Source organism: Tripterygium wilfordii, chromosome 13 (assembly GCF_013401445.1).
Source record: "Tripterygium wilfordii isolate XIE 37 chromosome 13, ASM1340144v1, whole genome shotgun sequence".
In the NCBI taxonomy this organism is placed as follows: Eukaryota; Viridiplantae; Streptophyta; class Magnoliopsida; order Celastrales; family Celastraceae; genus Tripterygium; species Tripterygium wilfordii.
This window is the reverse complement of record NC_052244.1, coordinates 11,543,774-11,558,040: the sequence shown is the minus strand read 5'-3', so window position 1 is coordinate 11,558,040 and position 14,267 is coordinate 11,543,774. Positions and strand designations below refer to the sequence as shown.

The 14,267-nt window shown below is 37.8% G+C and overlaps 3 protein-coding genes across 7 annotated transcripts; all 3 read right to left on the bottom strand.

Moving 5' to 3' along the window:
* Positions 1–104: 104 nt before the first annotated feature.
* Positions 105–4,134, bottom strand: LOC120012917 (oxidation resistance protein 1-like). Its single transcript, XM_038864479.1, has 8 exons — positions 3,710–4,134; positions 2,728–3,245; positions 2,576–2,648; positions 1,425–1,505; positions 1,279–1,342; positions 788–875; positions 567–651; positions 105–427 (listed from the first exon to the last, which is right to left on the bottom strand). The coding sequence occupies exons 1-8, from the start codon at positions 3,824–3,826 to the stop codon at positions 344–346; spliced, it is 1,110 nt and encodes a 369-aa protein (XP_038720407.1). The 5' UTR covers positions 3,827–4,134; the 3' UTR covers positions 105–343.
* Positions 4,135–4,985: 851 nt separating this feature from the next.
* On the bottom strand, positions 4,986–7,531 carry LOC120012146 (phosphatidylinositol N-acetylglucosaminyltransferase subunit C-like). 2 transcript variants are annotated; one of them, XM_038863437.1, is made up of 2 exons: positions 7,342–7,531; positions 4,986–6,150 (listed from the first exon to the last, which is right to left on the bottom strand). In XM_038863437.1, exon 2 carries the CDS (start codon positions 5,987–5,989, stop codon positions 5,096–5,098), a length of 894 nt encoding a protein of 297 aa, XP_038719365.1. In that variant the 5' UTR covers positions 5,990–6,150; positions 7,342–7,531; the 3' UTR covers positions 4,986–5,095. The 2 variants fall into 2 exon arrangements, with proteins under 2 accessions (XP_038719365.1, XP_038719366.1); XM_038863438.1 differs by lacking the exon at positions 7,342–7,531 and adding an exon at positions 6,416–7,319.
* Positions 7,532–8,120: 589 nt separating this feature from the next.
* Positions 8,121–12,839, bottom strand: LOC120013364. Of its 4 annotated transcripts, XM_038865151.1 has the most exons (4): positions 12,623–12,836; positions 10,647–11,694; positions 8,735–9,614; positions 8,121–8,535 (listed from the first exon to the last, which is right to left on the bottom strand). In XM_038865151.1, exons 2-4 carry the CDS (start codon positions 11,616–11,618, stop codon positions 8,522–8,524), a joined length of 1,866 nt encoding a protein of 621 aa, XP_038721079.1. In that variant the 5' UTR covers positions 11,619–11,694; positions 12,623–12,836; the 3' UTR covers positions 8,121–8,521. The 4 variants fall into 4 exon arrangements, with proteins under 4 accessions (XP_038721079.1, XP_038721078.1, XP_038721077.1 ...); XM_038865150.1 differs by having other exon boundaries at positions 8,121–9,614; positions 10,647–11,629; positions 12,623–12,839; XM_038865149.1 differs by having other exon boundaries at positions 8,121–9,614; positions 10,647–11,725; positions 12,623–12,838.
* Positions 12,840–14,267: the final 1,428 nt, after the last annotated feature.

Below are 14,267 nucleotides of genomic sequence, written 5' to 3'. Positions count from 1 at the left end.
CATGGCCATACTGGTACCCACCCGCTGTTCATTGTCCGGTTTAAGCCATAGATGCTTATGGAATGCCAAGTCGTCATACTTTTAGCGCGATTGTCTCAATAGCAAGAGGCGTCTCAAATCCAATTTATACCCAAAATTGGTAAATTGTGCAAGAGTCCTTCATACAGTGTAGAGTGACACGTACAAAGTGTAAAATAGTAACTAGGAGACACCATGAATATACAGAAAGATCGCCCTCATTCGGTGGTACAACACCAGCATATTATCATCCAGTTATATCAACGAGACAAGAAACTCCTTAAGGAACTTGATCATCACGAGAAAACGAGATCTTCCCCAAGCGTTACCACCGGCAAATACCAGGCATCTCAGTTTTACTTAAAGCAAGTATTTCTTCATACCTTGAACCATACACAAAGCCCCACAACTGCAATACACATGAAAATGCTGTTACCTTCAGGAATTATCAAAATATCATTACAAATGCACCAAACCGTCAAGTAACGATGAGGCCAAACAGAGATATGTGTGCACAAGGACATGAAAATGAGTAGTTCTTTCCATACCTCAATTTCCTTTACTTCAAAGTCTTCAGAGTTTGCAAGACAAGGGTTCCCATAGGTTTCAGAAACTGAACTTGATCCATTCAACCTTCCATAAATAAAAACATTTAAAAATTGAGAAACCAATGCAGGGCATTTTTATGGTCACCATTGTATTTGATTTCTGGAAATTTGAAACCTCAAATCACAGAATTGTAAAATAAAGAAGAAGATCTAGAGCTCACAGGTCACCATCCAAATAAAGCGCAAAGTGTCCTCCGCCACCAATTGCTAGATAGTCAGTGTAGCACAAAGTGAAATAGCGATTTGCACCTGCGTAAACATTAGTCAGCTGCTGTTGCGGTTACCCATATTGACTTGGAAAGAATATGAAACTGACTGTCAACTTGTTATCAAACTTCCTTCACGGCCTTTAAAGAGCGGTCAGGTGCTCACTTACTAGAGGAAGGGAGTTACAATATATAGTGGAGCCAAGAGCATAAAGTTATTTTCGAATCAAAAATTAATTTTTTCCTATTATCGTCCATATCTGCTTTGAGAAGAATCTAATTTTTTGAACAGATACAAGGGTTAATTGCAAACTTTTAATCCTCTAATTTGCTCAATGAATCAGCCTCTAATTTGCCCATTGAATGATGAAAAAGACAATAGTAACAGACTAAACAGTGAGATTAGAACTTGGAATTACTGGATCGAAAGCAAAAGAGGAAAATACCTGTTGGGCGAAATATAACAGGTTGGCCTGATGTATTTGTAAATACAAATGTACTGTTGGATCCCTGTTTAGAAATTCATGTCAATTTAATGTGAAAGAAAAATGTTAGTGACTGAACTCGTAGAAAATATGTGCACAATGAGCACCTGATACTTTCTCTTGTTGGTTGGTCTCAGGGGAGCTTCAACCAAGCCCCCAAACACCGCACCTCTACGATCTCCTACAACCTGAATGCATAAATCCATGTAAATTCATTCACAATTGAAAACACAGAGGAACTCAAAATTCAGTGATATTCAAATGTGCTTGACATGATATCATCAACGCCATTATCCCAAATAAATTGTGCTTGGCTACACAGGACTTCTTAGTTACGGCTATAATAAGAAAGTTTTTATTATTAATTTCCTTTCTGAAGGAAGAAATATGAGATGTTTCAAAACACCAAATAGATGTAGCAAAATATTGTAATTGTTATAGGCAAGACAAAAACAAATGCAGCTGTAGTTGGTAGAGTAGAACTAGCAATATGAAGGTTCATCAGACTGAGCATATATGAAATCTTCCACAAGTAGTGGTTGCCATGGCAAAAATTCAGGAAATGAAGCTTTCAATCTAATAGCTATTACAGAGGCCAAATGAGGTAACAACAAATAAATTGAAATTTTTTATTTTTTGGAATAAAATGGTTTTAGAAACTCGACATGTTTCGAAAGACCAGAAGGAGAACATTCAAGAAAAGATAAAGTTCTTAACTAATGAATAAACTTAAAAAGAACTGGAAAATTCACTAAGAATTTGGAACTGGAGTAGAAAGAACATCCTTTAGCAAATCTTATACATTGGTTTCTGAGCCGAACATTAGTACTCCATGGACATTCATGCCCAAGATACCTTTTGCAGCATCCTCGAGATAATTCCATATTCTCAGGACACTATCAATGATGCTCCTTAAGTAACTTCCAACTAGAAATGATATGAATCCAACAAAAGCATACGGGAACCACACGATCATGACGTCATGTTACAAAGGATTCAATGCATTTAAGCCAACACAAATGTACAATTTTTGTTTGTACTTGTCAGATGCTACTGAGAAAAGTATACAATGAGGGCATCCCTGACATACAATGTGAAAATATTGGAATATCACCAATTTCTGAGGTATGACATAAATAATGGTCAATATTGGAGGAAGATATTGCTTGTTATGGTCACCTACATGCGTAAACAACGAGGACAATCATTTATAATAAAAAAAATTGATCACTCAGAATGAAAATTGATTAACCATTACCAGCAAACTAAGGCCAGGCCAAAGCATGCTTCTTCGGTAAAGGGTTGAGAGTGATATGCCATGCCTCCATGTACTGCAAAGCTCAAAAATATTATCATCGTCAGTCAGAGGGTCCTGAAATGATTTAGTTATGAGAGTCTGTGTTCCCACACCTGTAGAGCAACAACCATTTCCTCCCTTGAACAAGCACTGGAAGTGAAGCATAAAGGACACCTCTTGTTTTCTCTGAAATAAGCAAAGAAGGTTCAGAGATATCCGGAAGATCTGCCAAAGGCGTAGACTCTTTCATTTTTGATATGTCTCTCATTTCAAGTCCATCCAAATTATCATCACTTTTTTCATCAGGTTCCACGTCGGAGTCAGAATCAGTCTTGCGCTCTTGATTTCGGTAGCCGCTTATTCTAGCAGCTTGGTAAAGGGTTCTCAGTGATTGTTTACCCCTGGAAAATAAGCTTTTCTTTTTCCCACTCTCTTTTATCACAGGATCAGAAGGGGAGCCACCCATTTCAGCTTGACTATCATTTTTCTCGTCTGAATTTGCATCAGAGGTTGACCAAAGAGAATAGAGGAATGCAGGGAAGGAAGAAGTATCAGGCCCATCACCTAAATCCTCAGAATCCTCCTCATCAACTGGCTCTAGCTGACTTTTTCTTGGCCCATTCTCATCTTCCTGGTAAAAATCAGTAAGCAAACAGCTCATCATAACAAATACGAATGAATCACATTCATCCTTAGCATATAACAAACTAGAAACATATACATGTACAATAGCCTCCAACTTAAACGGTAAACCCTCATTGCAAACTTGTAAGATATCATGTTTGACAATTGAAACACATAAATTCAACTCTCAGTCGAAAATTTCACATAAAACTCAGAAAGTGTGATCATTTCCTATTTCTTAATCGAAGGATTGAAAAAGATGCACATTTCATCTTCAATTCCATTTAAGAAAATGTCATATTAAGTCATCCAAACCCTAGCAACAAACACCCAAAGCCCATTTAACCAACCATGGCAACAAAAATGCCAAAATCAAACTCATCTTCATCAAATGCGTTGTGAGATTTCGATCAATCGTATAAACAACCAACCTGATAGCTAAATCAGCAAACAAAAGTGGCAAAAATAAACCTTTACGGTGGGCGAGGGAGGTTTCGAGGGTTTGTCAGAAATGGGGTTGAGGAGGACAGTTGTGACATCTGATACAAAGTGTGCTGCTTTGCTCCTGAAAGAATTTTTCTTGCCCATTTTTAATCTGCAACTTTATCCACCCAAGCTTCCACCTTTTAAGCAACCAATATTTGTGAACTCTATATTGCTTTTTCTGGTTGACTAGTGAAACTCAAAGTGCCCACTTCGCTTCTCCATCTATCTCCGATCATAGGCAGGTAGGCGGATATGAGGAGTAACTTTGAAGCTACCTTTGTTTCTTAAATTGGCAGTGGAATCCGCTGTTATTTTCTGCGTACCTGCCGATAGTCTACCCCCTGAACATGCTCTCGGTGCTCGGCTCCACACTCAACAGAGACTTCAGACTTGCCTTCACAATCACAACAACGACTTCATGACCCAATTGATAAGGCCGCTCGTTCACGGTATCATCTGGCTTCAATCCCAAGTCGACGCGGCCCACTTTATGCCAATCCTCATGCCCATGAGACATGAACTTCCATTAGACCGTTTGTCCATATGCATAGCCCATTGGGCTACATCTTGGGCTAACCCATATTAGCCAATTGGTGGACTTTAAAGGCCTGTTGGAGTAACATTGGAGATGGTCTTGAAATCGATTGCCAATAAGTAATTTTCTATTTCCTTGAACCATAAACACTCGCTGGTAGTAGTGACTGACAAATTGAACCATTAAACATTTGCGCTATGGTTTGCCTGTCTATGCCTTCACAACTGTGGAGGTGAATGGCAATGCTCTTGAATTCCAAAATGATCCAAGTATCTGTTTGCAGGACTTGAAACCTGATTCCGACGATGAATTCTTAAAACTGCTCAGGTCAACAATCAAGTGCTTGACATGTCCGGAGAAGTACCTTGAGAAGGTTCTGAGGTTGGCCATCAACAAGCTGGGGACAGATGAATGGGCTTGGACATGGGGGACACATCAAAGAAGAGTACCACAAAAGGAACAACGTCTATTTGTAAACCGACAGGACGTCTGTGATTAAAACTACAGTAACTTATACTGCAAGGGCCCTTAATCCGATGGCTGCTTCCCCATGCCTTGAAACAAGTCGTCTTGATATCATTCAGATGTGATACTGTCTTCTCTTTTGAGAAACTGTCACTTCTGGCTTACAAGTCCATGCAACAGAACTAATCTAAGAACATATGAAGTTAGTTTGTTTATTCCCCAATCCCTCCTAAATGCGGAATGAACAGTCAAAAGAAATCGTAGTCTCAAACATACTGAATTTTTTTTGCAGAGAACAAGCATGAGAGTGTGTAGTTCAAACTGTTTCAAAAACTAACATCACACATCAAAAATGTTTGGAAACAATTATCTTAATCTGCTATATCAAAACAAAGCTTAGCCTCATCCCAAGGGCCATTGATCTCAAACTTGTATTCGTGAATCCGTATGAGCCAATACGGGCACACGACAGTCACAAAAACCAATAACCCTAACAACATCACGAAAAGTAACTTGTGAAGTATGTAAACTAAAGCCAAGGTCACAACCATCAAACCAAAGGAAAGTATAAGGTGCAAGCGAAAGGAGTATTTCTTTATACAGTAGGTGACCAGTGGAGCAAAGAGGAACACTTGCAAGGAGAACAACGTGATGGCAAAAACATGTAGGCTCGTCGGAAGGCGAGATGCGATAAAAACTGAAGCAACAACAGAAGCATTTAAAGAAATAAAGCTTGTCAAGTTTGGATTTTTATAAGCCCCCGGAGCCCCTATAGTAGATCCTGAGTAGTCATGCAGGAAGAGATGGAGTATAAGAAGTGAAATAGTTACTGCCAAAATAGAGTCCGAGCTGATAGACCTTGTAAGAGTTTGATAAATGGGAGCCAAAACATATAAACTAGTAGTGAAAAATGAGATGTTTAGGAAATAATGAAACAGAAGACTGAGGGAAAGCATTTCTTCAGTCAGAAGGAGAACTAAGAAACCTGATCCAAGAAGCCCTACATCAATAAGCAGGAGGGATTTTTCGTTAAGAGTCAATACAAGTGTATAGGTCCAAACCAAGACAACAAGGGCAACAATGCACAGGTATTCAGCTATCGAAACTGAGTCTTGCATAACTTTAAGCAAATCCCTTTTAACAACATTGGCATTCATGACCATGTCTTCCAAAAACGTCTCATCAGTGTAGTTGTCGTCATATCCAGGTTGCATTCCTCCATATGCTACCTTTCTCCATTTGGGTTGAGTTGGAGAAGAGTCCATTGAAATTCTACTGCCTTATACCCAATGCTAGTGTTCCAGACTATCCGCTACCTTTCCGCTGCTCCGAGTCTCCCACAGTAATTTTCTGTCCCAATAGACTCCAGAAGAGATACAACTCTAGTTTAATAATGTTCTCTTGCAACAGGGTTATGTCCAGCGACCTGTTCAAGCATGCCAGCAATTAGGACAATAGCCAGAGCTGAAATGATTAGAGATGACAGGCAGACAAAATGATGCAAACAGGATTGCTAGTTTGCTACCTAAGTTTAGGGTCAAGCTTTAACTTTGTCACCCTTTTCTTCTCCAGATTTTCATTTATTCAAAGATAGAACACATGTCATATGTAGCTATCTAGAGTTTAAAAAGAAAACAATCTGGCCCTAAAATCAAAGTTTCTGACAACATGTAACTGTTTTGTAATCTGACCTCAATAAGGAGCACATATGGAAATGTTCCGCACATAGACATCGAAGCTTGGTACCAACTAGGCCAAGCTGGGCCAGATCATGGGTCTCATCTCAAGACATGAAGGAGGCAAACTGGTATACACTTGGTCTGGAAATTTGGGAACAAACCTTTCTTTTTCCCCAAATATAACTTTAGGGAACAACAATCATACATTAGCTTTCAAGTACCCAATCTTAATGTTTGCATCCAACTTTGGTCTGTGTTTACCCAACCAGCAGGCAGGATTCAAACTACCATCTTGTCATAGTATAGTTATTCTTTTGAAATTAAAGAGAGCTAGACCAAACAGTTCAGATATAGAAAACTTAATGAAAATGAATATTGAAATCAAGCAATGAATGCAGTCAATATTCACATCACAGATTTTAGTTGCGTAGAATAGATACAACAGAGTGATACATATGCTACACGGTCTAGCAGATTCCATTAAGACATCATTACCAATTTCTCTGATCAGCTTTATGCATCTTAATGATGCAGTTCTACTTCATACATATTTTCTTTATTATATACATGTGAGTGTACCAGTACTTAATATCAATTAAGCCACTACATAAACCTATTTCAAAAACAATGATACTCGAATATCCCTGCAAGGCTGCAATCATTTAAATTCCCCTTCAAGAGGGACCTGATCAAACATGGAGACAGTATCGCTTACTGATCTTTAAAAAAAATCGCAAAAAACCCTATCTTTATTAACACCCAATCGTTCATCAAAACAAAACAATCTACCTACGTACACCAGCAATTGAAATTGCAAAAACGAGCATTGAAAAGATATCGAGTTCAAATAGCAAAACCAACAGAATAGCGTAAGAGTACGGTATTTTGCATACATCATACATAAAACCATCACAAGCCATAGAAAGTTAGAACCTCACCTCACACAATCTCTCCCACTCTGTATCGCAGCCAGTCACCGTAAGGGAATAGCTTGAAGAGAATCCACGCGAGCTTCAAATGATGGAGCGTCGATGGAGATCCTTAGTCGAATGGCGGAGCATCGATTGACGTGAAGATGGATCGAGAGAGGATGAATTTACGTATTTGCTTTTACCGCAGTGCTTCCCTTTGGAGACAGGATTTACAAACCGTTAGGGGCAGAATGGTAAAAATCCAGATTAAGAAACTCTTTCACATAGACACGTGTTACCTTATGAACCAACGGTTCAGATTAAGAAAATTCTAGGCATTGCAGCTACCAAGATTGTAGCGCTTCCCAGAGAAGGTTTTGAAAATTATAAAAAAAAAAAAAAAAAAAAAACGCATATCATGGAAAACATTTTCTTATCCATTTTAAGATGCCAAAAAGATGTAAATGCAAGATAATTCATAAATCATAATCTCACCTGTTTGGACTCATGTACAGGTGTTAGGTACGGGTGTGTTCGGTTCTTAAAATTGAAAACTGTCATAGAGAGAGGCAAGGTAAAGTGAAGACTCCGAGTATCATATCAATACCCGTGTCATCCATGCTCGACATCGATATGATAGAGTAAAGTGAAGAGTTTGGACATCATAGGTAACAAGAACACATCAGACTCATGAATATAACAGAATTTTGCGTAGTATATTCCACCAATTTCTTTGAATCAGATGGTGATCCTGGGATCAATATACACTAGAAGAAGAAAAAAAATCACCCATTACAGTTCAACCATTTATGAAGAATAGTTCAAAACTTAAAAATAAAAAAAAAATTGTAAGGTGCTCTCTATACAAAATCCTCTCAAAATCACTCAAAAAGCTACACAATTATCTGAGTACAATTTTTTTTTTCATACTCAAAAATTTCTCTGCGCTCTTCAATAGGAACGCACATGACCAATTGGGCAAAGAAAGCATATACAAACTCTGGAAAAACAATTTCTACCTCTAAACACAAAGCAACCCCGCTTCTGAAGAGACCAAACAGTACAGTAGCAGTTTCAAGCTCAGGCGTGGCAGGAGGTGATAAACACGTCGTCTGGAAAACTATATATACCCACATCAACAGCACCTTAGTTTTAGGCGCTGCATGACCGCAGTTCACCAATTCTTTGCGCAGCCAGAATTCATGGTTCATCTTGCACAAGCTGCACATTGTATCCATGCTATATGTGAATTCCATGAATCATAATCAAGAAAATTTCCTGGCTAGGCACATTGCATGATTGGAAGAAAAAAAACTCTCTACAAGGTCTCTGTTTGCCTTGATTTTATTTAACATAAGCACGACACAAAGTCCATCAGCTACATTAAAAGTTCAACCGGTATTGAGATGCCGAATATTACCTTTGATTGAATGCTTGTCATATCTTTCTTTCCTCTCGTCTTCATTATTCCATTCACTATCATCACCATAATCATCATCACCCATTTGATCCCTTCCATCATCTCCTATATCACTCTCACTCGCTGTCTCCCACTCAGAATAATCAGTCTCCTGGCCATACATGTCACCGGCATCTCCCTCACATTGGACACCACCATGCTTGATAGCTGCCTCTCTAAACAACCAGGCTGCACGCATCTGCTTCTTGACTAGTCGCTCGGCATAGCCAGGAACCTTATTTTGCCTCGAAGAGAGATCAGGGTCATTCGAGTGAGAACACTCATTTATGAATAAAATGGCATCTAATAAACTCTCTTTGGCAAATCCAAGCATGTCATAGGCCTGAGCTCTCCTCCAAAGGCTTTTGGCATGACGGTTAACAGGATTGTGAAGACAAAGTGCACGTGTAGCATCACTAATAGCAGCCAAGGGTTTCTGTAAGAGAAGATGACACTGAGCTCGGTTACTATAGAGAACAACTCTCTCTTTCTTGAATCTCACTGGACACAACGCTAATGCTTCCGAGTACTTTGAGGCAGCTCCAGATATATTTCCTGACGAGAATAAGGAATTTCCTTCCAGCTTGACCACTAGTGCTGCAGCCTGTTTAATATGGAGATCCTCTTTCGGCATACTCTTCTCCCATTTCAATCTTTGTCTGGAATTCAGTAGTTCCTCGATCTGCTCCTTCGTATGGTGATTAATAGTGTTACGTCCTGTACCTTGTGATTGGATACATTCCTGAAGAGCAGTAACAATTGTATCCCCTAGCTTCTTATGATCTCTTAGAGTTGTAATCTCCGCGAGGTCTAGAAGTGTAGGCACTGCCTTTTCAATTACCTGTAATAGACAAAAAAAAAAAAAAGTAAAGAACTTGAGAATATCTTGAAGTATGCACTTTAACATCCGAGAGAAGAACGAGTGAAGAGTGAAGAATGAGAATGTAAATTTTACTCCAGAAGTAAGCAAATTTCTCCAACATGATCAGTCATTGTTAAACAGAATATGCTAGATTTGTTGCACATGAAAAGAAGAAACAAGCATCCGAAGAAAAAATAATTAGAAAGTTATAATTTTTTTTTTCCTTTACTAGGAATAGGAGCTGCTACTATGTTGCAAACATATAACAAAGAATAATTCAGTAAGAATGTAGGGACAGAGTTTTTGGACAATATGTCTACGAAGAAGATACTCATACTTTGAAAATACGCATTGATACAGCAAGATTCTTTTTTTTTAAATGGACATAGCAGGATTTGACAACTCCAGCCAAGTGTCATTAAAGAACTCCTAAGATGGTAGCAAGGGATACACAGTTTTATGCGGGTAAAACACAGACACCAGCTGTACAAACCTCTTCTGTTAAGAACCAGTGTAAAATAGTTTCGTATGAAACCAAACATCCGTTTCCATGATCCCTCAAAGTTTCCTTTTCACTTGAATATTTTGTTTTGGCACAAAATGCTTCTGCATAACCTGATTATCCCATCAGTAAATTTTTGAAATGAATGGGAACAAAAACAGAAAGTAAGCACATAGGATTTATTTTGTTCAACAAAGGCCAACAAAAATGAAAGGAGGAGTCTTTCGACAGTCTTCAACTATAAAATACACTATTAAATGAGATACATATTACACACTAATACATAAGCTTGGCTACATAAATTCCATCTCATTTTAAACTCGTGAGACAAGATCAGTCTAATTCTAACCTTAATTACGTATCTCTAACATTGTCTATCTGGAATGATATGTGCAGCATAAGGAAAAAAAAAACACAATACAAAATGCTTAACAATCTGCAATGAGAACACTTTATGGAAATATTTCAAGAGCTATTGGGTCAAAATAAATAAGTGGGAAGAAAAATACCTTGTGACATGTGATTGGATCCTGGACTAGCCAAAGAATGCAGTCTATGGCCATATACTGCCAATCATCTGATGAGCGAGCAATGTTACATAATGCTTCAATAATACCAGGACAGCTAACAACAAGTCCTCGACCAAGTTTATGATGACAAATTGTTCTTAACAAACCTATGCCAGCTGGGGAGTTTTCATTAACCAGCCCACCCCACATGCCTGGTAGTTTTACTAAAAATTCTGGTTTGCATATAGTAGTAAGATATTCAGGCTTGAAGGCAAAACAATTAACGAGCTGAAGGGACCAGCATTGCAGCTGACTAGCCCACTCCTCTGCTTTCCTGGACTCCATTTCTACACCAACCGTGCCACGAGTAAGCAGGTCACAGTGATAACTAAGCCTTGTGTCAACATACTGGTAGAAATGTGAATAAACTATTTCCAGTGAACTCATTGCCAGTTGAATGGCAAGCTCAAGGATCTCAAAGTGACTTGCCACGGCAGGAAAAGTGTTGGGATATGTAGCCAGATGTCCAAGAGCTCGCACTGCCACTCGCTGTTCAACCCAAGTCAACCTCCCTCTCAAAAGTTCAACTAGGGGAGGAATTACACCAGCATGCACTGAACTTTCCGCAAATTCCTCCATATTCATAGTGTAGGATCCAATGATATGGGCCGCATAATAAGGTATGTATATATTTTGGTCATGTGAGAGCCAACGACGATTCTTTAAACCCTTCCATATTAGTGCAGCCATGCATTCGAATATTCCCAACTCAATGAACTCAGGGTCACTGGGATGCGCCATGGCAGTGTTCCAGAGGCCACTGATAGGGAGAACTTGACCATCATTGTCCTGTGAAGGAAGCTCTCTAAAGAACTTCAATATACTAGCTCTGCGCTTGCTCGGATTTCCTTCCTTCATGACACAGAAAAAGCAACCCGGATATGGACAGTCAATGGATACTTTTTCCGTCATCAGCAGCGTAACTATCAAAATTCATTAAAGTCAAGCCAGTCCCATGTCAACAGACAGTCATATATGCACTTGAAGACTGCATAGCAAGGGTATGCTGGGTTAGCATCCTGCAGAACATGAGGTATCAAAGGAAAAGTGCATACATCTCGATGTTTTGGCTAGTAGAGATCCATGTTTATGTAAATGAGAATCTAACTCTAAGCCATTGACACTAGATGTTAAAGTCGGTTTGGTTCTCAATTTCACTATTTTTGAACATGAGTTATTTGCTAATGGTATTGATCGTGAACGTGTTGGGTTGTTTCCGCACAACCCATGTATTACCATCACACATATAATTCTTTTCTGATTCAATCTCAAAATTCAAGCATTTCTCAGTTTCTATTAGTCGACAAAAATATGCGAGAAAGAAATTCGAACAGTATCTCAACCTGAGAAACCATTTAAGTTAAGTTAACTAAAAAGGAAATATTCAACTTCAGAACAGAGTACAGTCTAAGCTAATAACTGGCCGGTGAAGGCAACACACAAAACAAAGAGCAAAAGATCAAAAGAATAGATATATCATATATCTTCCTTCGTAGTGCAAGTACAATTACAAATAAAAGAGATCGATCTTGTTGGTTGACTTGTTTGCTTAGTTAATTAAAGTTATGTTTCTTGTTCCTGTTTTGCCCTTTTGCTTAGGGATCTTTTTTGTCTATCTAAATGTTTTCTTCTGTAAAAGTCCTTGGTGTGCGTCTCAATGTGTACTACTTTCTGAATACTTAATCAAGAAGTTATGCAAGTTTCTCTGAACTAGAGAGACCAATGTTGATCAAGATTCAAGCTGTTCTGTGTATCTAGATTGTATTACAGGTTATGTATTCTGCAAATTTATTCAACAGATCTAGAGCATAAAAACCTCAATCTCCAATTCTTAACAAGATCCAAACAAAAACACAGCGAGAGAGAAACCAAATATAAACCAAAAAAAAAAAAGACAAAAGTCGGCAGATATATACCTCCGGGACCAGCAACAAAACGAAAGCGCTTCTTCTTCTAGGTTAGCTTGAAAAACAGGTTAAACTAGCGGCTCTGTGTTTATGCAGATGTGAAAGAGAGAGATAGAGGTGGTGGCAGTGGAGTTCTAGGTGTTCGATTTTGAGGGGGTTTTTTTGTCTGATTCTGACAGCGGAGAGAGAAGTACCGTATTGTAATGAGAGAACAGTCTCTCTCACTCTCTTCTTTCTGTCCATGCGATTTTAATAAAAATTTTCAATTTTCCAAAACTAGTTTTTTTTCCCTCACTCGCATATTCTACGCTCGTGGTAGTGAAATTAGAAGGAATGGACGCGAGGGGTTTACTATGACTCTTTTTCGGCTTGTCTCAAAAAGAAAATCCATTTCGACTTAATTTTTTTTAAAAAAATTTATAAATATATAATATTTGATCTAACGAATCAAATAATATATTTTTTATTTAAATACAAATAAAATCTATCGCAATGAAACATCGAATGTTTTAAATTTATATCGAATGGCCTAAAATTATTATGTCTTTTTTATTTTGAATTTAATTTTTGTTTTGAAAAAAAATCATCGTTGTATTCATCAACATTGAATATTATACATTTATCACTGAATAGTACATATTTATGATTTTATTTTAAAAATAAATTTTATTTCATCTAGAGACTAGAGATGATAGTGCTGTGGAAAAATTACAGTAGCTCCGGGGCACTCATGTGTGCGTAAATGCGGATATATAGTGCGTGGAAAAGTCCAATTAAGAATATCGACTAAATTAAAATTGCGCATTTCCTCCCTCTCCTTTGGTTCCATTTACTTTTATACGTTTGTCTTTCTATGACATACCTTTTTATCAATTTGAATCAAATCCCCCCGTTCCCCGCTATTACAAAATGTCCACGTAATTGTCCAAATTTTACAAAAAAGGAAAGGTTAGAAATTATTAAGGATTAATCATGCGGTAAGCTTAGGCCTTAGAGTTAAATGATTCTTTAAGAAATTATCAAGATTTTTGGGGATAAATTATTCAATGGGGTTGGCACGTCATATCATATGCTAATGTGATGTACTAGAATCAATAATATAGTATTCATGACAAACAATTAGTAACAATGGAATTCAAATTTCAAAAATATATTAATCACCTATGAAATGACATCATTTTATGCAATTCAAATTTAAAAAATACACCAATCACTCATGAAAGGACACCATTTTATTGGTTTTAATGCATCACATCAATGTATGATATGGTGTGCCAGAACCAACAAATAATTATTTTATTTTTTTTGCTTTTGTCTTTATTGTTTTGTGGTGCAACTTTTCTTATACATATCCAATTAATCTAAATACTTCCAAATTAGTCATTATTTCTACTGTCACACTCGTAATGTCACAAAGATTGAGATTTAAACAACCAATTAGACTGAATCCAATGGTGAAAATCAGATTGGGACCCTGACGTGGACAACTCACCTCATAAATTGCTTGTTTAAGGTTAAAAAGGAGATAGTTGGAGCAGCTCCTGGTGGGTTATTGGAATACACTTCGTTTGATGGTTGGTATAATTTTGGTTTGTACAAAGTTGATTTTGGTTGGGAAATCCTTTGTGTTCCAGCTCTTGATTCAGCCACATCA